The sequence below is a fragment of the Podarcis raffonei genome, chromosome 14 (assembly GCF_027172205.1).
Source record: "Podarcis raffonei isolate rPodRaf1 chromosome 14, rPodRaf1.pri, whole genome shotgun sequence".
NCBI lineage: Eukaryota > Metazoa > Chordata > Lepidosauria > Squamata > Lacertidae > Podarcis > Podarcis raffonei.
This window is the reverse complement of record NC_070615.1, coordinates 26,578,406-26,604,857: the sequence shown is the minus strand read 5'-3', so window position 1 is coordinate 26,604,857 and position 26,452 is coordinate 26,578,406. Positions and strand designations below refer to the sequence as shown.

The following is a 26,452-nucleotide window of genomic DNA, read 5'->3' as shown; positions in this document are numbered from 1 at the left end:
CTGAATATCAGTTCAAACTGAGGATGAAAAATGAAAACAAAAATATTTAAAAATAAGCATTTAATTCTAGATTTGGAAAGGGCTACAAACGATGGATATATATGTATATATGTAAATGGCTCTTACAAACAACAAAACTGATTTCTGATACATAACTTGGATGAAAAATATCTACCCTAACCAAGAAACAAATGTGTCTTCTTAAGAGACTCTTTTTTCCTTCATGGCTTGTCTTACAAGCTCCATGTCTTCCTTTAACAACTGCTGCAACATCAGTTTGCTTTGCCCTTCAGGATTTCCACAGAAAATGCTTTTTATGGCATGAAGGACTGCCATTGCTCTATCAACAATGTCCTCACCAACTTTTTTATTGGCCGAATTCTGTGCATATGCAGTTAGGTGGGGACTAAAACCATATAGCAAGTTAATGAATGCTTTTAACTTCCCCATTTCCACTTGTGCCTCTTCTGCCTTTTCTGCTACAGACTCAGGTGGAGATGCAGGCAACTGGACTGCCACTGTCGATACAGGCACAGTTTCTGATGGCAAGGGAGGAAGTACCACTTCCACCTTCTTCTCTGTCTCCACCCACTGCTGGCCCGAGGGAGGACCCTGCGCTTCCACCTTTTCAGGCTCTGTGTGAGGAATCACCACTGGCACATTCTCAGACTCTGTGTGAGGAATCACCACTGTCACCTTCTCGGACTCTGAGGGAGGAATCACCACTGTCACATTCTCAGCCTCCATGGAAGGAATCACCACTGTCACGTTCTCGGACCCTGTGGAAGGAATCACTACTTCCATCACCTCCTCTGCTTTTCCCTTTCCCAACCTCTTCTCTGCTTCACCCGCTAGTTCCAGAGCACTTTTTAGGTAGCTCTCTGCTTTTCCAAGATAGGTATTGAGAGCTGGATCTTCTATAACTGCGCTAGGTGCATTCTTAATGGTTTCAATGAGTCTGTCAATCAACTCCAAGATTTCTGCACTTACAGACTTCTCTGGGGATTGTGACACAGCAGTTTCACTGTGTTTTGATTCATTACTGGTATGAGTTAGTTTCACATGCATTTTTCTCACGTTCCTTAGAGACTCCACCAGACTTGCCAAAGCTCCATTTGTTAGCTGATCAAAAGTCATAGCTTTTTGCGTGGTAGTATCCGTTTCCAACAAAAATGACACACTGACCAGTGATTGATCTGGAGTAGTTTCAGCAGAATAAAATACACTTGTCTCAGTTTGTTCTTCAGTATTTCCTTCCGGAGTGACTATATCAGAATGTAAAACGACTGATGCACCTGCGTCATTTCGGAGGTCCCAAAATGCTGTTGAGGTAGTTGGGGTATTTTCATTGGTCAGGGTAACTGTTTCCAACGACTCTACTTGTATTCCCTCAGTCTTTGGATTCAGGTTTAGCAAAACTGTGCCCACTGCTTCAGATGGAGAAGGCTCTGGGTGGGAAGGCTCTGGGTGGGATATTATGATAGTTGCTGTTTCTGTTGGTTTTGGTGTTTGTGATTGCGCTGATGCTGTTGGAATATTTTTCACCATATCTTGCAAAAGGCCTACAAGGTTATTCAAAGTCTTCTCTTCATCGTTTGTTGTTTCCACTTCAAATATATGAGAAGGTTCTGTAAAGCAGAAAGTGAGGTCATGTAAACCACAAATGGACCCATTTCTTGCTCACTTTCTCCTACTCCATATGTGCAACAGTTTCTAAGGCCCACTCTACACTGCAGCAAACCACAACCCATGTGTTGCACAGTGTTGGGTCATAGGTCTTGTTCTGCCTAGAACTGATGTTCCTTGTTTTGGAACATGGAAACAGAGACAATGATCCATTTCTCTAGTGACTGGCTTCTCTGAAATGGACCTTTCGAAATGATTCTGTAGCAAGGATTTTCAAAGGGGTTGTGGAAAAGTAAAAGATGAGTGCTTACCTAGAGCTTGAAGATTGTCTGCTGCCTCTGATGAAATCTGCACAGTCATAGTTGGGTTCAGAGCGATCTGCAAAATAAGTAAGAACCCTAGTCATTCCCAGATGACTGTTACTTCACTGCAACAGCAAGATTTCCCATCATTTGGCATATGTCCAAATAAGCCCCATGTGCCAGGGTGTAATTGATATCAACATATTTAGCACAGGAAGAAAATAAAAACTATGGCCAGGTGTCAGGATCCTGCCCAATTAAAACCCCAGGGAGACTTCATCAGAGGGAGAGGCATGACACCTTGTGGAAAATCTCACCACAGCTGGGAGCATGGAAGAGCCCTCAACAGCCCTAAGGCAATCTGAATTACCTTGCCTCACAGACACCTTGCCTTCCTTCACTCCCAGACAACCTCTCTGCCACATCCTGAACTAGGATTCCCAGGAAAAAGAGAAGTCAGAGCTCCTGCACTTTTCATAGTTGCATAGAAGAGGGAATTACAGCAGGTGCAGCTTCTCATTAAATGGCAAAATAAATTACAACAGCAAAAACAACAGGAATTATCAAGAAGGAACACATCCTCTAAGGATTGGAACTGGGGCAGAAACTTGATTTTTTAAAAAACTTGCCTCAACGTGAGCAACAAATTACCCGTCAGTTAGTCAATCTGGACAACCTCATCAAAATTGTCCTTGTGCCTACATTTCATTGAGAGAAGGGTCTCAGACATGGAAGTTTCCAGGCATATCTGTACAGGAAGAGTAGGTTCCTAAAATGCTCAGTTCCTAGATTGCTCAGGGCTTTAAAGATCAAAGCATAAGGGAGAACAAGCTCTGAGGCTCATAGGTACAAAACTCTGAATTGTTGTTCAACACATTTCAGAATGATCCAACTCCTCCTTAGAAGCTTGAAAAGTTTGCAGAGATTACATAGATGTATATATAGAATACACTTTTCTGATATCACATTATCTTTTTTTTAAAGATATTTATTGAAATTTTCAACTTTAATACATTAAAAAAGAATCAAAAAAGAAAAAACAAAAAGGTTTAAAAACACATAACGTTCACAATCCTTATTTTTCTATAACATATTTCCCTGACTTCCCCACACCTCCCCTTCTTATATTCCAATTCAAAATGTTAGTTCAACAAGTTCTTATCCCTAATTTTAACCTTTTTCTATTTAGTTCAATTTTGCCTTATCCAAACTTAAACATCAATACTTATGCATCAATACTCATTCTTAAAACATTTTTCTAACGTCGACCCAAATTCCCTTCCACGAATTCCCCAATTTTCATACAAATAACAAAGTAAAGTAAAAACAAAACAGATTGTAATTATACACCCTTTGGATTCCCAAACTCCACCCCCCCCTTTCCTGGTTTCAATCCCCAACAAATGTCCATCAGTCTTAGTCTACTATCAGCCTGGAGATCTCACGTCCGAGGCTCATAATTCTCTCTCAATTCCTCTCTGCCGGTTTTTTTTGATAGTCCTTAATATTAAACACCAGATCTCGGAGAAGCTCTGGCCCAACGGGATCCATGTTTCTTCCAGCCAGACCTCCATACTTAAAAGTGGAGCCCGAATCATGTTTCTTACTTCTTTCAAGTCCAAATGTCCCCAAAGCTCCAACTTCCACCATAAGCAAATTTGTAATCCTTGGGTCTTCAGATCTCCACATAAGGAGATCTCTCCATTCTTCAATCTCCAATTCAGACCAGATTTTCGACATCAAGTTCTTATTTTCCTTTGTAGCCATCATGTCAGGCCTCTGGCTCTCCTTTATCATCTGCAAAGTTACAGCTCCTCCTTCCTTTTCCTCAGGAACAACATATATCTCCTTCTCCACACTCTCAAAACTCTCAAGTTTCTCTTTTTGTCCAGCTGCATGGGCTTCCTGAGTCAGATCCTTATCAAATTCAGTGATGTTATTTACTGTTAAGTTCAGAGTTGCAACATTTGTAGCCAAAACATCAATTTGGCCTTGTAGCTTTCCCAAGAGAACAAAAACTCTGTCCAACCCAGCCTGAATTTTCCCTCCTCCAGCCATTCTTGTAATATCCCAAATCCCCCTCTAGAGGGATTTTGGTAACTTAGTATTCTTTCCAGTTCAAATCCAAAAATCAAGTTAGTTTGTAACAGTTCTTCCTTGTTTTCAACAAATTATAACCAAATTGTAACAAATATAGCCAGCAGAAGCAACAAAAACAAAGTTCTCTTTTCCCATCTTGACAGCTAATTTGACAGCTGTCAAACTCTTCAATACCTCATCCGCAGGCTCTCTCGCGGGGTACTCCCGGGTCCGGGGTGGCGGCACTTCAGCTCCCAAAATTAGCTCTTTATCCTCCAGTAAGATTTCTTATATTGCCAAATCGTGAAATTAATGTCTTTTACCAAGTAAAAAAGAAAGGGTTCTCTCGACCTTAGTTAGCAGGTCCTTGCTTTAGATTATTTACAAGATGGGGAGACGGACTTCCTGTTTGCGCCTTCCCCAATCGTGCCTAATTCAAAAGAAAAAAAAATTCTTTCCAATTTCCGTACTACTCACGGGTTGTTGCTTTAATGTCCAATTGCTCACAAGAAGAAGTCAGCGCTCTCCAACCATGGCAATGCGGCTTCACTCCACAGGAGAAGCAGTCGACTCTCAGCACCGCGCCGCTCACCCCGTCCCCCGTTCTGAAGCCTTTAAAAAGGCTCCTTCACAGGTCGGGGGGCGCAAATGGTGCCTGCCGAGTCACCAGGTTCACAGGCTTCACCACCTGTGATATTTGAGGGTCCCCGCGTCGCCGCAGCGGTCAAGACCCAATCCTGCGGAGCTGATTCCCTCCAGAGCTCGGAGGGAATCCGCCATTAGCCGATGGCGCTAACCCGAAAGTCCCCCTGATATCACATTATCAAGCTGGTTTTTGTGCTGTTCAGATTTTAAGAATGAGATGTTTCTGAATTTTAGGACCTTGCAAGCTTTTAAATCTCCTGAAGGAGTGTTTCGCTCTGAAATGCACTGAGATAAAATAAAGTTTTGTACTAGTGAGCACCAGGGCCTGTTCTCCTTTTTTTTTTGTTCACTTTAGGTGCTTCCCCCGACCCCACCAGCTTTTTCTTGCTGTAAAGGACAAAGCCAGAGTTTTGCATTGAGCCCAGAAAAAAAGGACAAAGTGAAGCTGACAGTGTAATGTCAACCCATCAGCTGGTCCCAGACAAAACCCTGAGAGATGAATTTGAGATGACTTGAAGTTTCCAGAAAGTCTTCATGGACAGACCAAAGCCATTTCCCCAAATACTAAAATTAATGTTACCTGCATTTCTTTAATATTGTCAAAAGTATGATGCACACCTAAAAAAAAGAAAAAGAAAATTAAACACCAGAGTTTTCACCACATTTTGATTAATTTTACAATGCTGATACTCTCAAAGAAGCCAAACACATCATTTTCAATATGTGGTCCAAAGTCTTTGGGATGTTGTTGTTATTATTTTTTTTATATCCCCCTCCCCCACTCAAAGGAGCCAGGGTAGCAAACACACAAATGATAATTTAAAAAACAACAACACCCCAATAGAAAGGGAGACTGGAAGTGACCTTCATTTAAAAGGCTTGTAGAGACATATTAACAACCAACAATGTTGCTGTTCTAACTTAGTTCGCAGATTGCTTCTCACACATCAAGCATTCACAAAACCCATTAAGAAGCTACTTAAAATGGCAACCAACAGTGACATCATCATACACAATGGCTGAGTACTGGCAAGGTCTACCTTACATTGTTATGAAGAAGACAAATACAGTGGTACCTCGGGTTACATACGCTTCAGGTTACATACGCTTCAGATTACAGACTCCGCTAACCCAGAAACAGTACCTTGGGTTAAGAACTTTGCTTCAGGATGAGAACAGAAATTGTGCAGCAGCGGCGCAGTGGCAGCGGGAGGCCCCATTAGCTAAAGTGGTGTTTCAGGTTAAGAACGGACCTCCGGAACGAATTAAGTACTTAACCCGATGTACCACTGTATGCTAACTTTTCAAAGATGTAAACGGATATTTGAAGTAAAACAGGAAGGGCAGGACAAAAAATGACTTGCTTTTACTACAAAGATTTTTCAAATGGAGAGATACCAAGAGAGAATCAAGGAGATGGCCTAGAATTTTATTCAACATTTTGAAACAATTACTGAACAATATTGCCAAAAGAAACTTTAGAAAATAATTTTAATATATGAATTGATTACACAGATATTGTGGTTTGATGTCCAGCTACGTTCTGAATCTTTCTTTATAATTATTAATTACCCCACCCTATTAGGCTGGGCTGCCCCAGCCACTCTGGGTGGCTTCCAACTCATATAAAAACTTAATATAACATCAAACATTAAAAACTTGCAAGTACAGGGCCACCTTCAGATGTCTTCTAAAAGTTGTGTAGTTCTTTATCTCCCTCCATAGGAAGGATGTCACTACTGAGAAGGCCCTCTGCCTGGTTCCCTGTAACTTCACTTCTTGTAGTGAGGGAACTGCCAGAAGGCTCTCAGAGGCGGACTTCAGTGTCCAGGCTGAACGATGGGGGTGCAGCTGCTCCTTCAAGTATACAAGGGTTTAAACACTTTTAATTGTGCTCAGAAATGTACTGGGATCCAGTGTAGATCATTTGCGACCAGTGTTATATGGTCCCCGTGGTCACTCCCAGTCACCAGTTTAGCTGCTGCACTCTGGATTAGTTGTAGTTTCTGAGTCACCTTCAAAGGTAGCCCCATGTACAGTGCATTGCAGTAGTCAGATAACCAGAGCATGTACCACTCTGGCGAGACAGTGCACAGGCAGGTAGGGTCTCAGCTGGCATACCAGATGGAACTGGTAGATAGCTGCCCTGGACAAAGAATTGACCTGCGCCTCCATGGACAGCTATGAGTCCCAGACTGTGCACCTGGTCCTTCAAGGGCACAGTTACCCCTTTCAGGGCCAGGGAGTCCCCCACCCCCATCCCCCCTAAAACAGTACTCTGTCTTGTCAGGATTCATCCTCAATCCGTTAACCAACATCCATCCTGCAACAGCCTCCAAACACTCACACATACACATCATGGTGACACATAAAAACATGGTGAACATATTCAGCATGCACAAAATTATAAAAGGGTATTTAGGACTTTGAAAGGTAATGAAATATGCTCAAAAGTTTGAGGCCAATGAAAGCAAAATAGGTATCAAATCTAGATTATTTTGTCTGTGAAGTTCATAAAATACTATCAGTGAAGAAAAAGGAAACTTCTTCTTGCCTCCATATCTCTCACACACATATGCACATCAATGAAGAAGGGAAAAGATGGGGGAAGGGGAGAATTATATCCAACCAAATCACACTCTTGAGTAGGTCTACTCTGAGTATACTTTGGTAGGCTAAGGCCCAGTTTCCATCACAGATAGCAGAAACATTGAGCCTCTGAATGGAGTGTTTATTGGTGCAAGTGTTCCTGTTTCCTTCTCTAATGTGAACAGTAAGTTAGCAGGTTCCTATTTATTCTGCTCTAGGAGGAAAATATCTGGATTGCAATATGGATGAGAATTTTAGGAACAGATTCTCAGAAGTAGAAAATTCTAATCTTCCCCAAAGAAGAAAATTATGCTCTTGATTTTAAGTGTATGTGCAACTGATTTACTAATTTTTTGGGGGGGCGGATTTATAGCAGTGTACAATTATTAAAATGCAATAAATAAAACATAAAACTAGCTTTTCAAAAGAAATCTGACACTACCCATGTCTAGACAATGCTCTAAATTTCTCAGTGAATGGAAAACAGACAGACTGCTTAGCATCTCTGACATAACACCGTAAGAATAAATAGAAAGCCCAAATGGATAAAAAGAAAGTTCAAGCAGAGCATTTGTATCTTTAAAAGGTATCATTAAAAGAGTTAGCTGATTAGTAATGCTGGAACCAGGTCAACTTACACACACACACACACACACACACACACACACACAAATTTAGAAAACAGGAAGTCTCTGGTGGCTGCCTTCTATTTGGCAGCCTCTGGGGGACAAATGCAAACGGAAGAAAGAGAAGATGACCTGGGTTGTCAAGAAAATTGATTGGTACTTAGCTGTCATCTTTGAAAATTTCTCACAAACTGCTATGGAATAACAAATAATGTTGGATGAACAGCCTGATCGGCTGCAACTTGACATTCAACCTTCCTGTCCATCTTTCTAGTCTAGAAAGTCATTTTATACGCTGAAAGGGGAGGCAAATTCTTTTTTTAAAAAGTCTTAAATTAACAAATGTCAAAAGAAGTCAAAAAATATATAGGCAGTATCTATTTATCTATATGCAGAACTGAATGTATGGTATAACCAACCAATGTCACCAAGTTTGAGTACATACTACAATAGGAAGACAAAGGGAGTATCCCCCCTTTAAAAAAAAAGGTTAAAGAAAGGGATTCCTCAGTTTTTTGTATTTCCCCCTTTCCCTTTACTGTACTTCACTTTCCATCTTATATGCTGGAAGCTGCCCAGAGTGGCTGGGGCAACCCAGTCAGATGGGCAGGGTACAAATAATAACATTATTGTTGTTGTTGTTGTTGTTAAGGCTCTTGACCACTACGTAACAATAGTCAAACCAACCAATTTCAAACACTAGGACATATAGAGAGGCTTTTTCCTACTGTAGGTCCACAGTTATGGTACTTCTTTGGAGACTCTTGTATTTATTCTGGCTTAAGCATCTTTCAATAGTAAGAAAACTTTAGAGCTGCTATGGAAGCAGACATATTTGGCACCTAGTATAAAGCTTATTAGCTACAATTCATAAAGGTGAAGAGCTGAAAAATACTTAAAGGAAAACTTAAGCACTGAACTGGACTGTGACTTCATACACGCCATGCATTTATAGCACATGACTTCCCCCAAAGAATCCTGGGAGCTGTAGTTTACCCCTCACAAAGCTAAAATTCCCAGCACCCTTAACAAACTACGGTTCCCAGGATTCTTTAGAGAAATTAGAGATCTGTTTTCCATTAATTAAATGATGTGAACCACCTCCTCTACTATAAGCCTGCTTGCTCTTGAATATCTGAAGGAGAGGCTCTTCTCCTCACCTCTTAAACATCTGAATTGTGTTTTACTAACACACAGGTGTTGGGACGCGGGTGGCGCTGTGGGTTAAACCACAGAGCCTAGAGCTTGCCGATCAAAAGGTTGGCGGTTTGAATCCCCGCGACGGGGTAAGCTCCCGTTGCTCGGCCCCAGCTCCTGCCCACCTAGCAGTTCGAAAGCACGTCAAAGTGCAAGTAGATAAATAGGTACTGCTCCAGTGGGAAGGTAAACGGCGTTTCTGTGCGCTGCTCTGGTTCGCCAGAAGCGGCTTAGTCATGCTGGCCACATGACCCGGAAGCTGTACGCCAGCTTCCTCGGCCAATAAAGCGAGATGAGCGCTGCAACCCCAGAGTTGGTCACGACTGGACCTAATGGTCAGGGGTCCTTTATCTAACACACAGGGGGAAGGACTTCTCTGCTGCAGTATTATGAAAACCTACTTTCTTTCAAGATGAATTTGGATTGCCAAATGGATGACTGTTTATGTTCCCTGAAATTTTTGAAAATGTTTATATTGTGTCCTTGTCTCTCTTAATCACTTGCTTTTTGCTGATTGATAAGGTGGTTTGCAACACAAAAAGTGTTTCATTTAAATAACAACAGGAAGGCAAAGGTATATATGCTCTTAAGAGTAATTGGTACCCATGACTATACTTGATCACAGTCACCCTATTGATGTGGCTCCTTCTGTTAAACTTTTTTGCAGCACTGCTGAAGCAAATAAATTCTAGGAGGTGGCAATGATACTACATGGTGTTAATAACACACACACACACACAAAATCTTCTGCAATACCTGGGTGGAAATCAAAGCCAGGCTAGTTAACTCTGATATAGGCACCACGGAAAGAGGCTTACTTCTTTAGAGGAAGCCTGCATACATAATGCTGATTGACAACGTATGTTTAAAAATGTAAAATTCCAGTGCAGGAATGATAGCTAGCATTTATATAAGTGGAAACCCAATGCCCAACACTCTCTCTTGAGAGAACTGCACACTCACATTAATTGGGCATTGGGTTCCCACATATATAAATGCTAACTATCATTCCTGCCCTTTTCTAGGGTGGTCAAGATTATTCAGGAGAATTATGGATATTGTTGGCATCTGTCTGTCTTCAGAGACAATGGAGTGCGCCTCCAGGAGTGAAGTCAAACCACTGTGTTGGGCGCACGGAAGTGACCTCCTCAGGGCGCAAGCCTGAGCAGTGTGTATGGAGTTCCTGGGCTGCCCAGACAACAAGACCCCGCTCTCAGCCTCACTGATGTGGTCCAAAGGAAAGCAATACATTTGGCACCAGCTTGGCTACAGGAGTTGCTGGAAGGAGGCATACAAGGCTCATCATCCTGGGAAGGTAGCTCATCTAGGAGAAGGAATCCTAAACCTCTGCTGCTTTTTGGGGCATCTTTGGGACATGAAAAGGCTGAAGGAGTAAACCCTTCACAAATCCAGAGTGGCGATCCAAGGACGGTTGGATGGTGTTTTGTTCGCTTCCTTCCAGCAACTGTTACAGCACAGTTGGTGCCAAAGGTATTGCTCTGCTTTCCTTTGGAACACGTAAGTGAGGAAGAGGGATCTTGTTGTTTGGACAGCCCAGGACCTCCACACACACTGCCCACGCTTGCGCCTTGAGGATATCACTTCAGTGCTACTATCACAGTGGTTTGACTTCACCTCTGGAGGTGCACTCCATTTTATCTCGAGATAGATGGATAGACAGATATATACACACATACGGTACACCGTCCACAGAGTGAGCAGCACATCAGAAAGTGATCAAGGGAAGTAATAGTGCCACTGTATTCTGCTCTGGTCAGACCTCACCTGGAGTACTGTGTCCAGTTCTGGGCACCACAGTTCAAGAAGGACACTGACAAACTGGAACGTGTCCAGAGGAGGGCAACCAAAATGGTCAAAGGTCTGGAAATGATGCCTTATGAGGAACGGCTAAGGGAGCTGGGCATGTTTAGCCTGGAGAAGAGGAGGTTAAGGGGTGATATGATAGCCACGTTCAAATATATAAAAGGAGGGAGAAAGGTTGTTTTCTGCTGCTCCAGAGAAGCGGACACGGAGCAATGGATCCAAACTGCAGGAAAGAAGATTCCACCTAAACATTAGGAAGAACTTCCTGACAGTAAGAGCTGTTCGACAGTGGAATTTGCTGCCAAGGAGTGTGGTGGAGTCTCCTTTGGAGGTCTTTAAGCAGAGGCTTGACAACCATATGTCAGGAGTGCTCTGATGGTGTTTCCTGCTTCGCAGGGGGTTGGACTCGATGGCCCTTGTGGTCTCTTCCAACTCTATGATTCTATGAAATCATTTCCAGAGGAGTAACCCTACTCATCTTTTTCGGGGGAATAAAAATAGAGCAGCAAGTCTTGTGGCATCTTAAAAACTAATACCTCATGATTGTTAATAATAAAGGGTTGTAATAGCCAAGGTTAGCCCTTCTCAGGGCAGACCCACTGAAGCTAATGACAGGTCCCTTCTGCGGAGGACTAAAATCAGATATAATAACAACTATCAGACTTTAAGGTGCCACAATCCTCGTTGTGGCTATTAACCCCATCCAGGCAGCCCCTCGAGCAGGCCATACTCAGGGGTTCCAGGAGCTGGTGAGGGGGCCGATTTGGGGGGCGCCCCTTCCCTCTTCAGGGTGCGGGGGGGGAGAGTCCCCTCCATGCTTGGCCAGAGAAGCAGCGAGCGAAGGCGGCGCTCGCCATTGCCTCAACTCACTCACGCTGGGCCGGTGCTCCCGGCAGCAGGAAGCCGAGGAGGAGGGCCCGCAGCAGAAGCGGCGGCGGAAGGAGGAGCCAGGGCCGCCGCCGCCGCCCCACCATTCTCCCAGCAGGCGCGCGGCTACTAGGCCTCCGGGCGTGCGCTTCCCAGGGCGGGAGACGACGGCGGCGGCGGGAACCCCAGAGCAACCGTCGCCCGTTCGCCCGCCCCTCCCCCTCCTCCTCGAGCGAAGGGAAGGAACCCGCCGAGCCCGGCGGCGCTGGCTCTTCTTTGTTTCCCCCTCAGCCGCCTTCCTTCCCCCTGAGAACCCAAATATCTCGGCTCCCAACAAGCCGAGAAGGAGCGGGGCTCCTGTGCGCTCCCCTACGGACACCTCCTCCTCACGGACACCCCACCACCGTCGCCCGCCCTTTTAAAAGGGCCTTTTTATACCGCAGGAGGAGGGTGGCTCCCCAGATGTTTGCTGGTGGGAGTCCGAACACCTGGAAGGCCTCGCATGTTCCCCACCCCCGTCCCTGATAAGGCGGAGGGGAGGGAATTTCGCCCTCCCTCCAGTTGACTTAATTTGTACACACGTACAAAACACTGCCCCCGTTGTGCCCTCTCCATAATTATTCCTCCCCAACCTGGTACCCTTCAGATGTTGTTGGATTCGAACTCCCACCTGACCACCATTGGCCCTGCTGGCAGGAACTGGGAGCATTTGGGAGTCCCATCACCTGGAAGATGCCATGGGTTGGCTAATTTTCACACTACACCACCCGTCCTGGTACATATTTCCTCATGCACAACACTGTCTTGTCATGCTTCCACTAATCTGGTGCTCTCCAGATGTTTTGGACTGGAACATCCATCATACCTGACTCTTGGTCATACTTGCTGGGGCTAATGGGAATTGGAAGTTCAGAAACATGGAGGGCATCATGCTGGGGAAGGCTGTGCAGGAGGGCATAATACCCCCAGCCTCTCACTCTGCCATCTTTTATTTCACCTCTATTCCTGTCTCCCCAAACACAAGCAGCGGTTGCCCAAACCCCCTTTCTTCCATCTCATACCACCAACCCATCTCACCCACCCCTTCATCCAAGATCTCCCTTCCAAGGCTACCCCCTTCAGCACACTGCCCACCCCCTTCCCATTTCCCTCCTCTTATGTCCTCCCTTGTTCCCCAGAGCCCCCTTCCTCACATTCAGACGGATTAGCCGTATTCGACCTCCCAAATCATTCCTATCCATTGCAGCATCATTTGCGCAACTGGCCTGGCTGAAGTGGTCGCTAGCAGTCTAGGACGTTGCTTTCAAGGTAGGTGAAGTTTATTGCACAGGGCAGAGTCATCTATTTTGAGTAAGGTAGTAGTTTATCAGACTTCTAGGTGATTTTCAATACCATTAACCAGTAGCCTTGTGAACTAGTTGGCTAGTACCATTTACGGCTGTTCAGATTGGTTTTAGGTGGGGGTTGGAGGTCTGCTGCTCTTATCTATAGCACCTGTAAAGTGGGGCTCCATCTTGTCCTCTACACTGTTCTAACACCTACATTAATGTGCTAAGATTTGGAATGTCACCAACATGCCTGTGATACACAATTCTGTTTCATCTTGTTCAGGTTGATGCCCTCAACAGGTTCTTGGATGAAGGCCAATACACTGAGTTCAAGCCAGGTAAGAAGCTCCCAGGCCAGACAACTATAGATATATGAATTTGACATGTTATGGATGAGGCTGCATTCCCTGATGAAGAGATGGGGAACCTCAAGCCTATGGAGTTGAATGCAGCCCTCTAACTTATACTGTCTATGGTTTCAGTGACTTTGTTTTGATGCTGCTTTTAACTTCGAAAAAAACGTTGTTTTGCAATCTGCCCCTTCCTGGCCCTGTGTGGTTCTGAATGCCTTTGTCTTGCTGGAATTTCCTTGAATTGTTATAACAACTTCTTGTCTTGATGGAGTGGCCTGTGGGTCTACAAACCTGACGTGGCAGGAATATCGCATACTGTGCAAAGTTAACATTGCTCCATCTACACTTGCCTCCAGGCCTGCCCAACCCTATCCCACACCCCAGCCCAATTGAAAAATTACAGATTCTTGCTTTAAAACATCAGGTTTATAGCCTGGGTGTGCTCTTGCTAATCCACCTTTGCTGACAGATGCCCTGGTGTCTTCTGTAGCTCATAGAATATTTTAAGAGCTTGAGCTAGAATGACAGCTGCAAACCTTCTTGGAGAAAGAAAACCTAGCTTGTTATTCATACTCCTGATAGCATCCATCTTAGATTACTGCAATGCCTTCTACCTGGAGCTGCCTTTGAAGGCTGTTTGGAAACTTCATTTGGTTCAAATTCCAGCAGCTAGGCTAACTTGTACAAGTTAAAGGCCATATTCTGCTAGTGCTTAAACAGCTACACCAGCTGCCACTTTGCTTCTGGGCACAGTTAAAGGGCTTGTCTTGTTAAACCTAGGGCTGCCTTATGTCCTGATTTTCCCATACATTACCAGAATTTCAGAGGGGAGCATGCTTTGTCCTGGATCTTAGGTAAGGTAATCAAAAAAATGAAGGGTTTTTTTTTGCGTTTATGTAAAAAAAAAAAAAAAGTTCAACAACTTTTTGGGTGTCCTGGTTTTTACTTTTTGAAATATGGCAACCCTAGTTAAACCCTGAATTGCCTAGCAGCATTTCCCACAAGATATGAAGATCTTTAGGTCAGGGTGGGAGCGCTCTACATTATGCAGTATGGTGGGTGGCAACATAGAGGTGGATGGTGTCAGTTCACCTTATCCCACTGTCATGGCTTCTAGGTTACATACAGCTGATCATTCTACTCTCTCTTATAGTTGCTGACAACACTAGTCTCTTTTGGATTTTATTCATTTCAAAATTATGTTAAGACTCTTACAGTGGCTTCAACTAAGAGACAGGATAGAAATATTTCACCAAACAATATTATTTTTTTTTTTTCTCAATACATTTTTATTCAAATTTTTGTAAATAAACAGATTCTTATAAATGTAAGGTACACAAATAAACATGCTAATAAATCTTACAATATATGTACATATCTTTCATTTACATAGTTTATTATATCCCTTCCCTAAACAAACAAACAAAAAACCTTTGGACTCCCCTCTACCCTTTTGGTAAGTATCAAATAAAAATTCTATAATCATGTACTTTGTTTTTAAACTTATATATTAGCTGCTGTTAGCGTTACTCCATCCCCGCTAATATCATCTACAAATTATTTCCAATATATTTCCAATATTTGTTCCAGTTTTTATGAAATTCCTGTTCATCTTGATCTCGTATTCTTGCTGTTATCCTGGCAAGCTCTGCATAATTTACCATTTTAAGCTGCCATTCATTTATATTAGGTATAACTTCCGTTTTCCAGTTTTGAGCCAACATAATTCTTGCGGCTGTAGTGGCATAGAGAAATATTATCTTATCTTCTTTTTTGATTTCTTTACCCAGAATTCCTAACAAAAAGGCTTCGGGTCTTTTGGGAAATGAATATTTAAGAATTTTTTTAAGCTCATTATATATTAGTTCCCAAAAACCTTTCACTTTATTGCATGACCACCATTGATGATAGAGATCGCCCTCCGCCTCACCACATTTCCAACAACTTTTGTTCTTTAATCTATACATTTTGGCCAATTTCACCGGTGTATGGTACCACCTATATATCATTTTCCATACGTTTCCCCTCAGTGCCGTACACGCTGTAAACTTTATATTTTTATTCCATAATTCCAGCCATCTTTCAAATTCAATATTATACCCGAAATCTATCGCCCATTTGGTCATTGCCTCCTTCACCTCCTCGTCTTTTGTATACCACTCGAGTAGTATATCATATATTTTAGACAGTATTTTACTCTTGCCTTCAACAACCTCCACATTAAACTTAGATTTTTTATCCTCAAAACCTGCCTTCTTTTTGTCTTCTTTTAGCAAATCATTCACCTGGTGGTATTGCAACCAACCAGTAAGTGAGTCTTTTATTTCTTCATACGGTCTAAGTTTAATACCTTGTTCTGTTTTACTTATGAGATCTTCATAGGTGGCATTTTTCTCTTCCATATTAGATTTCTTGATAGTTAGCACCTCTATTGGTGAGATCCACCAGGGGGTCTTCCTTTCCAATAAGTTTTTATTTCTCTCCCATACCTGAAATATTGGTCCCCTGAAAATGTGATTTAGAAAGCCCTTGTGCACCTTCACCTTTTCGTACCATAGGTACGAGTGCCACCCGTACCTATTATCGAAGCCCTCCAGATCCAATATATCTCTATTTTCCAGTCTAATCCAATCTCTTAGCCATAGTAGACATGCCGCTTCATAATATATGCTCAAATCCGGTAGAGCAAAGCCCCCTCTTTCCTTTCTATCAACCAATATTTTCATTTTTATTCGTGGTCTTTTTCCCTGCCAAACATACTTCCCCAGGGCTCTCTGCCATTCTTTACATTGTCTTAAACCTTTGAGTACGGGTATAGTTTGGAATAAAAACAGCATTCTGGGGAGAACATTCATTTTCACCACTGCTATCCTCCCCAAGAAGGATAGCCTCATTCTCCCCCAGATTTCAAGATCTTTCTTAATATTCCTCCAAGTGACCTCATAATTATCTTTATAGAGATTAATGTTCTTTAACGTAATCCACACTCCAAGGTATTTCACTTTCTTAGCTATCATAAGTCCCGTCCTTTGCTCTAAATCTAACATTTCTTCCTTTGTCAAATTTTTAACCAACATTTTAGTTTTGTTCTTATTGATCTTAAGTCCTGACACTGCACCAAACTCTTCAAATTTTTTTAGAGCTTCTTTTACACTGTGTTTTGGGTCTTCCAGTGTTAATACAATATCATCGGCAAAAGCTTTTATTTTGTGTTCCTTCTTTCCTACTCTGACTCCTTTAATCTCTGTTGTTTCCCTTAATCTCTTATTGAATATTTCCAATACTATTATAAATAATAAAGGAGACAGAGGACAACCTTGCCTAGTCCCTTTAAATATATCAAAAGATTCTGACATAGTATTATTTATTATGAGTTTTGCCTTTTGTTCATGATAGATTGCTTCGATACCTTTTCTAAATTTTTCTCCCATCCCCATCATTTCCAAGCTTTTCCTCATGAACCCCCATGAAACATTATCAAATGCCTTTTCGGCATCTATAAATACCAGGGCGGCCTGCTTATCTATTCTCATATCCAGATATTCAATAATATTTATCACATTTCTTACATTGTCCCTCAATTGTCTCCCTGGAAGGAAGCCCGTTTGATCTTTATGAATTCTATTATTTAATACCTTTTTTAATCTTTCTGCCATTACGTCTGCGAACAACTTATAATCGTTGTTTAGTAACGAAATTGGTCTATAATTCTTCAGCTCCAACATATCGACCTCTTTTTTAGGAATTAAAGTAATATATGCTTCCTTCCAGGTGTTCGGGATCCTCCCCTCTTTTAAGATACCATTCATCACTTCGCATAGAATTGGGGATATTTGATCGCTTAATGTCTTATAATACTTAGCCGATAAGCCATCCGGCCCCGGCGCTTTTCCAATTTTCATCCTTTTTATAGCCCTTTTTATCTCTTCTTGTGTAATAGTCTGGTCTAGTAACTCTTTTTCTTCTTTTGAGATCTGTGGCATCTGATGTTCTTGCATAAAGCAGTCTATTTCATGATCTGTTTCTTTGCCTCTTTTGTATAGTTCTTTGTAGTACTTCTGGAAAGTCCTTTTTATTTCTTTTGGTTCTTCTACAATCCTTTCTCCATCCTTTATCTTGCTAATCATGTTTTGTTTCCTTCTTTCTCTTATTTGCCATGCCAGGTATTTCCCTATCCTATTGGCTGATTCGAAATTTTTCTGTTTCATCATTTTTATTTTCCATTCAATTTCCTGGTTAATTATTACTGAAAATTTGGCTTGTAATATCTTTATGTTTTGTTTTACGTTCTCATCACCGGGATTTATAGTTAATTTTCTTTCATTTTCCATAATCTCAGTTAGAATTTGCTCTTTCTTTTTCTCTTTTCCTTTTCTTAATTGACTGTTTTTCTGGATCAGGAAGCCTCTCATGACTGCCTTTCCTGCATCCCACACTACCTCTAGAGCTGTTTCCCCATTTAAATTCCATTTGAAGTACTCTTCAATTGTTTCCTTAGCTTTAGTTACTATTCTTTGGTCGTTGAATAAAAATTCATTCATTCTCCATCTACCTATTCTAGTATCTTTGCCTTTTATCTCCAAAGATACCGGATTGTGATCAGAAATAGTTTGTGCTAGAATTTCGCATTTACTTAAATTCTGCATCAATTCCTTCGATATCCAAATACTATCTATTCTCCCCCAGCTCTGCTTGGAGTTTGAGAAGAACGTATACTGTTTTGTAGTAGGGTTTTTGAATCTCCAGGCGTCAATTAATCCTATATTGTTAACTAGCTCGAAAAAGGATCGGGGTAGTTTCCCTTCCTTAGTCTCTTCCTTTTTTGTTGACTTGTCCAATTTCGGTGAAACCACACCATTGAAATCACCCATTAATATCATTTTGTGATCCATCCATTCCATTAACTTATTACCTAATTCAAGGAAAAAAGCTGACTTTTTATCATTAGGTGCATATATTCCAACCACGATTATTTTTTCTCCTTGAAACACCATCTGTACTACAATCACTCTCCCTTGATCATCTTTATACAATAACTCAGGATCAAATTTTTCTTTTATATATAATACCACACCTCTTTTCTTAACCTTATCGGCAGTCACAAAATCCATCCCTAACCTCTTATTACTCAAGATTCTCCTGTGTTTATTTATTACATGAGTCTCTTGTAGACAGATTAGGTCAAGGTTCTTTTTCAATAGCGTGTGAGCAATCTGATTCCTTTTATTTTTATTGTTCAGTCCATTCACGTTCCAAGTCAGAATTTTTAAAGCCATCTATTATAAAGTGTTTATAAATTGTCAAAATCTGTGTGCAAACTACTTTTCCTTGTCTTCTTTCTCTACTTCTTCTCTTTCTTCTGTTAAGTTTACCCCTCTTTCTTCTTCTTCCGACCCCTCCCCCTCGTCCCCTCCCCCTGCCGCTCCTCCGTCTCCTCCCCCTCCCACTATCTTTCCGAAATCCTTCTCGTATCTCCTTTCAAATTTTTCCAGTTCTGAGGTGGTTGACAGTTTGAATCTTTTTTCCTTGAAATAGAATGAAATGCCTTCCGGAAACTCCCATCTATATAGGACCCCGTTTTTCTTCAACTGACTAGCTAATTTTTTATAAGCATCTCTCCTTCTAAGAAATCTCAAAGGAATCTGTTTAAATATAATAATTGAGTTTCCTTCAATATATAACCTTTTGCTGAAGTTCTGTTTCAATATTTCATTTCTTATGTCCAGCGAGTTGAACATGGCTATCACATCCCCTGGCAATTTTTCCCTTTTAACTCTAGTCGATTTAGATCTTATCCGAAAAATATTTGCTAAAGAGTAATTTATCTCTTCTTCCTTCTTATCTAACCAGATTGCTAACTCTTTGACCATTATAGATCTAATGTCTTCATTTAGATTCTCCGGTATTCCTCTAAATTTCAGATTAGACTGACTTTGTCTCATCTGTGTCATAGCCATGTTGTCCAGCAGTTCTTCCTGTATCTTTCCTATCTCTTTAATTTCTATTCTAATCCTGTCCACCTCCTTCTTACTGTCTTTCGTATCTTTTTGCACCCTTTTCATTGAATCCTCAAGTACCTTAGTTTTTGCTGATATATCTTTAACTTTTCCTGTCAGTTCACCCACCACCCTTTCCAATTTCTTGTCCAGAGTGTCTTGTACTTCTAATAGTTTTTTCTCTATATAATGTTCATTATTTTTAAATTCTTTCCTTATTTCGGCCATCAAACTATCATAGTCTTTAATTTCTTTCCCCTCCTTCCCCTCTTCTTGTCTAGATGGCCTTCTTTCAGCCGGCGTTCCCACCCCCTTTTTCATTTTGTATATTTTGTATATTTTATATTCTTCCTTCTTTGGTTCACCCACACAGATTGTTAGCTTTCTCAGTTTCTCCCGTTACTGCCAGCTTTCCTTATATTTCTTCAACAAGGTATAGCCCATCCCCCCACCAACAGGAATATCGTAACCAATAAGAGAAAGCAAAATACCAATAGAAAAAATCAAATTAGAAGCCCAAGGTATGTGAATGACAATGCCAACGTCTCTCAAGTACTACAGAAGGTAGCTTAGTAGGGTATTGAAAGGGGTGATGTGGAAACGCTTCAACGTCCAGGTTCTAAGAATTTTGCCTGGTGCATATATGAAGACACGTGGTTAATTCTTTAAAGTCTTATGGGGGGGTATACTGTTTGTTAATTGGAGTGTGTCTCTTTAAGACGGGAAAATGGAGATGAAGCAGAGGGAGGAGGATGACGAAGCAAGTATTCCCAAACAGTTCACTTTTTCTCCTCAGTCTCCTCAGAGGCTTCTTCACTTCTCCAGTCCTTCTGTTGTCACTCAAGTTTTCCCAACCTTTTATTAAGTTAAGTATGTGCCGGTCTCTATCCTTAATTCAAATATGTTTAACACCAGAACTTAAAATAAAGCATTGCGTTCTGTTCTTAAGTGCTGCGCTCCAGGAAGTTGCAGACAAAGAAAGTTGCAAACAAACAAAGAAAGACGACGAACCGACTATAAACCCCCCACCGTTCGTTGCTATAGTAATCTCCGACCTCGATGCAACAAAGGAATTTCTTTCCCTTCTTTCTAGTCCATTAAGAGATTTCGCTGTTACTTTGCCTCCGACTCTTTCTACTTAATGTCTGAGGTCTTTCCTTCACACCCACTTAGCGGCTACTTTCTTGCCTTCATACTTTTCCACTCCCAGCCTGTCGCTATACTCCATTTTATTCTTACCGCCAGCAGTAGATTCCTTCTCCTTTCACCACATATTTCTTTTAAGCTGGGTTCTTCCGTTAAATTTCCTTTGACTTTAACTTGAATATTTTTCGTTGTTTTTTCGATGTTTTCTGTGCAATCCTTAGTAGCAGTTTCCCAGCTTTTCGGCTGTTGTTGGAGATCCGCCGCTTTTCACACGGAGCCTGAGGCTTCACAACATGGGGTCTATTGCTTCCCTTTCACGCTGCGGCTCCAGCCCTGTTAAACGACAATAACACAGGCGAGCACACACAGCTTCGCTGGGAGTTTGCCCCTCAGAATAATCCTCCTGAGGTTTCGGGGTTCACGGAGCCTTCGTGACCCCTCTTGACCTCCAAGTTGTTCGAGACCCCTCCGGAGAGCAGCCTCGCGCTCCTTGTCTGTGACCGCGGCGTCCCGGAAGTCCTCATATTTCACCAAACAATATTAAACATAATTTCCTTTGGGTTATCCTTATAATTCTATAATTCTATAGTTTCATGTGTAATATTTTGACTACAACTGAAATAATGACAGCTTTCAAATTATCCTCTTCAATAACAGTTTTTATTAAAGAATGCCTTCATAAAATACAGAAAATAGTGTAATTTTCAAAATTAACTGGGATTGTAAAAATAAGAGGGAAGAAAAAACCCAACTTTAAATGAAGTCTGAATGACACATGCATCTCTGCTAATAAACAAGTACAGGTATTTCAAGATACTTAGTCTGCAATTCTAAAAACATTAGAAAGTCCTTTAACAAACACAGTGGTACTTTTGAGTAAATATTTGCAGGAGTATGCCGTTATAGATTTTTGTTTGATGAAGTATTTAGTGTTATCTTACAAAGCTTTCATTCTTTGTGTAGAAATAATTTTTGTTCTAGACACCTTATATTGCATATAGCAATGGTAATACTGAAACAACAACCCTATAACAATAGAAAGACAAAGCAGCAAACACAACATCATAACATCCTCCTTGAAAGGCCACTTCCATGTTAATACCAAAGTTGGCGATAAAAACTGAGCTGGTTTGACAGACTTTTCTGAAGTGAGAGTGCTGCCATCACAGAAAGGATGCTGCACCATGAGCACCAGTAAGGGTGACAAGCAGTAGTGGTGCTTGTCTATTATTATTATTATTATTATTATTATTATTATTATTGACACTTAGTTGCTTTTTTTGCCACAGCAACTCAAAGCGACGTACAATATTTTAAGCAAAAAATAAATACATTAAAACCAGCAAAAACAAAAATAAAACGACCCATATTAAAACATACCACCCATGCAAAAAGGCCATGTTAAAAGCTAAAGGCCTGATTAAAAAGCAGTGCTTTTGCCTGGTGACTAAATATATGTAATGATGGTGCCAGGCAAGGCTCCCTGGGACAAGCATCCCATAAAGGAGAGCCACCACTGAAAATGCCCATTCTTGTGTTGCCGCCCTCCAGACCTCCCATGGAGGCACACAAAGAAGGGCCTCAGATGATGACTGAACAATAACCTGGTGCCCTCCATGTTTTAGACCAGTGTTTCCCACATTTGGGTCTCTACCTGTTTTTGAACTACAATTCCCATCATCCCTGACACTGGTCCTGCTAACTAGGGATGATGGGAATTGTAGTCCAAAAAAACAGCTGGAGGCCCAAGTATGGGAAACACTATTTTAGACTATAGCTTCCATGAGCCCAAACCAGCATAGTAAAGGCTGCCCTAATACAACAGCAGATAGGAGTACATTCACCAAAAGCAAACCAGGAGACCTCCACACGCCCCACTGAAATGGAAGCTAGAGGATAGTGGTTTATACCCACAAGCTGCTTGCTAAAAGTTAGAAAACATGTCATTTGCCCTGAATCTGAAAAGAGCATTATATTAAACTTTCAGATGGAATCAGGAAACTGATATATTTCTTGTCTTTCAGTCCAATTATATCGCATTAGAATCTTAAGATATTTTGTTTAGAACCCTTAATTTAAAAACACAATTTTAAAATTCTCCTTTAATACAAAAAGGAAAATAGATTACACCATGCTCTAATAGAAGTACTTCAATTGGCTGTGCACGTGCACACATGTGCAGTATCAAATGCTCCATATCTGAAAATGGTCACTATGCTGTACATTTTTTTGCTTTTTATGAAAAAAATGCACAGTTGTCATGAAAAGTTGCCCTATGCCACATTATGTTACCCATTCTGTTGCCTCAGTCCAGCTTAGTTTAGAAAACAAGCTCTTCCCTTTATCCTCTTGCAGCAGCCTGAAATGCATTAACGGTTGTGAAAAAGTACATGCACTTTCATTTGAAGTCACTTATGTTCCAGTGGGGGAGGGAGTGCCAAAAAAAGTAAGAAGTATGTGCTTTTAATTCCCTTTGGAATAACAGGGGTTCCTGCAGCAAGGGAGAGAACAACCATTTCCATTTGTATTTCTCACTGAACTTTGGTGTGATCACACTTTTACAAAAAGCTGTTATTTCGCAGTGCTGGTTGTAGAGGCAAAACAGCAGAACCTTATGAAATTGTACAAGGCTTGCAAAACAGTGATCTTCTGATCACTGTTTTCCCCATACCTGCAAAAACAGAAAAGCGGGGGCGGGGAGGAAGACAAGAATGCCTACAGCTCTGCAAGTGCTTAATTTATGCTAACGTTTTTCAGAGATTCAATGCCAGATACCATCCTCCTTTAAGACTTAAATTTTGTGGGTACTTGAATCTTTAGTCCTAACAGCTGAAGACTGTATAGCACGTTGCATACTGAAAACTGAGAAAGAGCAGCAGTAATGCGAGTGAACGTGCACTACAGCTTGGGTTCCCAAGCACTGAGGCTAGGCAGAAATATTAGCAGTTGCTTGTCATCTAATCAGTTGGCCCCAGAATCATGGCTGTCACCTCTCTTACTCTCACTATGTAATGCAAAGTAAATGTTTGAGCTCAAGTGCTGTGTATTTCATGGTTCTTGAAGCTCACTCATGGGGCTTTTAAAAATGCCAACAAACTCCACATGTCCTTGTGGCTTATGTTTTTTCCCTTCCAGCTGACCTTCCCCTGACCTCTCTACAAGACTAGATAAAAGATATGGTCCATAGTCAACTGATCTTTAGGAAGTCTTACAGAAAATCCCCCCCTTGACTTGTTGACTATGCCAGTTCCAGTTAAAATAGCCAGACAGCTCAGCAGACCTCTCCTGATGCACTACTTGAAAAGGAGAATGCTGGAATACCAAAGTCACTTTATGATGACTGAGCCATTGAACTTTAAAACAGTTCTACCACTGGAATATGCTGATATTCACAATTAAAAGGGTAACACAGAGACCAACTTAAGAACACTGAGGCAACTTATTTGGTTCTTTAGAGGTATCATTGAAGGGTGAATTGCATCCTGCCAATCTTCCCTGAATTATCACATGTGAAAATATAGAAAGTCAGCCTTCCACTAAAATCCATTACAGTATTTTAAACATATGAAACTCATTAAGATTTCAAGAAGAAATCCAACTTATCCTCCTAGTTTATCACGCTTGATTAGGCTCCTCGCTGCTTGGGAAGACCAAGAGCAAGATTTCAAGCCTTGGGAGGAAGGAGAAGAGACACAAGTCCATACCTGAAGGTTCCTCAGTGTGACAAGAGCAATTAACATAACAGTATGACCCTGTTTAAATAGCATTCCCACATGAACTTTATTTCTGATCCTGCAGCTTGAAGTCCTGGAAGTCCTCCAAAGAAAGTGAGCTTGCAAGTACCAAGCATTCCTTTTATAAATACCCCAGTGATTACCAAAAGATCTCTTCTTCACTCTGGGGAGTAGTACAAGAGGTGCAATGAAAGGGAAGAGACGTGTGACACTGCTTGGAAAGCAGAAGTGTAACAAGATAGGCCAACAGCAAGGGTGCCAACAAAAGACAACCTTCCCAAACCAACCACACCTCTTTTCAAACAAGCCTGGATATTAGGGGAGGAAATGCAGTACACCCCTTCTGTTGCTTCAAAATTTCTTCTGATGGATTCTGCCTTCTTTTTGTCCCTAGCTGGAAATGCAGGGGAAAGGAACTTGCAAAAATTATTGTATCAGACACCATAGTTGAGATACAGCTCTCTTGCAGCAATTCCCATTTGACAGCCCCCAAATTCTCCCTCAATGTAAACAACTCAGTCCTGGCATGCATTATTTTATTTCAAAGTACCAGCCCTACATTCAGCCCTAACTTTAACAAACACCTTCCAATACTGTTGCTCATTGCCCAATAGGAATTCTGCCTAGACCTACTTGCATCACTTCAAGGCACAGTTCCTGCATACCCAACAGTGCTGCTGACTGTATAATACCACCAGCAACTTTAAAACACCGCCTTTTCCTCACATTCCCTTGCTTACACCATTGCTGAACTATTTATATAAGGAGACCGCCTAATCTTTAAACATATGCTATACCTTTTTTGTAGTTGACTACTATTGCTTCTTTTCCTATCCTCATCAGACAGAAAGAACAAGTGTCCCCCACCTCTTATTTCTGAGATAGTTTTTATTCCATGAAAACTATCAACATTTGACAGCAATTATTGTTATCTTGGGGAAGACTGTCACTTTCTTGCAAGCTTTCTTTCTACTCATCATTTCCCACTTGACTCCTGTATTCAAAGCCAGCCCTCTCATTTCAGGAGCCACACCCACCCTACAACTGGAAAAGAAGTGTTTATATTTCTAGGAGACAGTGCCACATTTCTAGATGCTAGGGCAATATGGAGCTAGGATTTGTCCAGCCGTTCCCCATCACAATGATCCCCCCCTCAAGAAACTCTCAGTCTTCTATCTAATTTCCTTCAACTCTTTTCAACAGAGCAACCCATTTCACAACACAGCTCCCTGAACTATTTTCCCTGCCAAAAATTCTAACCCACCTGTCAACTCCCAGCCCCATTCTGGATCTAGCCTCGTCTTTTCAATTTCAGAGCATCCGCTGCTCTAAAGTACAGGCTTCATGCATTAGAAATTACGACCTATGCTTCCTAAGCTTTAAATAATTCCCAGATCACTTATATCCTCTTCCCATCCTATAATGACTCCCAGGCAGCCTTCCTTCATAATCCAAACTAACCTCGCTCGCTCCCTGAATCCGTTCATTTCCTAACACTTAACGCAGACCCACAACTTCGCCCTTCCCATTTCTACAGCCCCACAACCTTTAAGCGCTCCCATCGCATCCCCAGCCTCTTCCCTCCCTCCCTCCCTCCCTCCGTCCCTCCCTTCTATCCCCACCCCTTTCATCTCAGGGTCAGCAGTGCTCCTACCCACCCACCATTAACCCACTTTTTGATACAGACCCCACCGCACACATTTCTGCTTAACAGCCCCTCCCCATTGCTGGTCCTCCTCCCCGACCGTCCTCGCAAATGCGCGCACACGCACACCCCGGCGCGGGAAAGGCCCCCTCCTCGCTTGCTCGTCGAATCCAGCCTCCGACAACTCTTCCACCCGTCGCCTTCCGCGGCTAGTCCCGACTGCGCCTCAGCTCGCTGGTTCCCAACCGGGCTGTCCTCCTTGGCCGACCGTGCCGCACTCTCCCATTGGCCCCCGCCGCCCTTGGTCGCTCCCCATTGGATCGCGTGTGTGCTCCCCGAACTCCGGTTGGCTCTCGCGCACGTCCGTAACGGAGGAGCCTTTTTTCGGTAAGCGCCCGCCCCCGCAGTTATCAGGTTAGTGTGCGCGCTTGTTGGCCGCGTTGGGGGATTCCGAGCGGAGCTGGTTGAGCGCTCAAAGTCCCTCTTGCCTCGCGC

At 42.0% G+C, this 26,452-nt stretch overlaps 1 protein-coding gene across 6 annotated transcripts; it reads right to left on the bottom strand.

Annotated features, from left to right (window-relative positions):
* Positions 1-45: 45 nt before the first annotated feature.
* Positions 46-26,381, bottom strand: LOC128402030 (uncharacterized). Of its 6 annotated transcripts, none has more exons than XM_053365784.1 (4): positions 26,079-26,381; positions 5,233-5,270; positions 1,938-2,004; positions 46-1,628 (listed from the first exon to the last, which is right to left on the bottom strand). In XM_053365784.1, the coding sequence occupies exons 2-4, from the start codon at positions 5,236-5,238 to the stop codon at positions 202-204; spliced, it is 1,500 nt and encodes a 499-aa protein (XP_053221759.1). In that variant the 5' UTR covers positions 5,239-5,270; positions 26,079-26,381; the 3' UTR covers positions 46-201. The 6 variants fall into 6 exon arrangements, with proteins under 6 accessions (XP_053221759.1, XP_053221760.1, XP_053221756.1 ...); XM_053365785.1 differs by having other exon boundaries at positions 26,085-26,381; XM_053365781.1 differs by lacking the exon at positions 26,079-26,381 and adding an exon at positions 12,194-12,579.
* Positions 26,382-26,452: the final 71 nt, after the last annotated feature.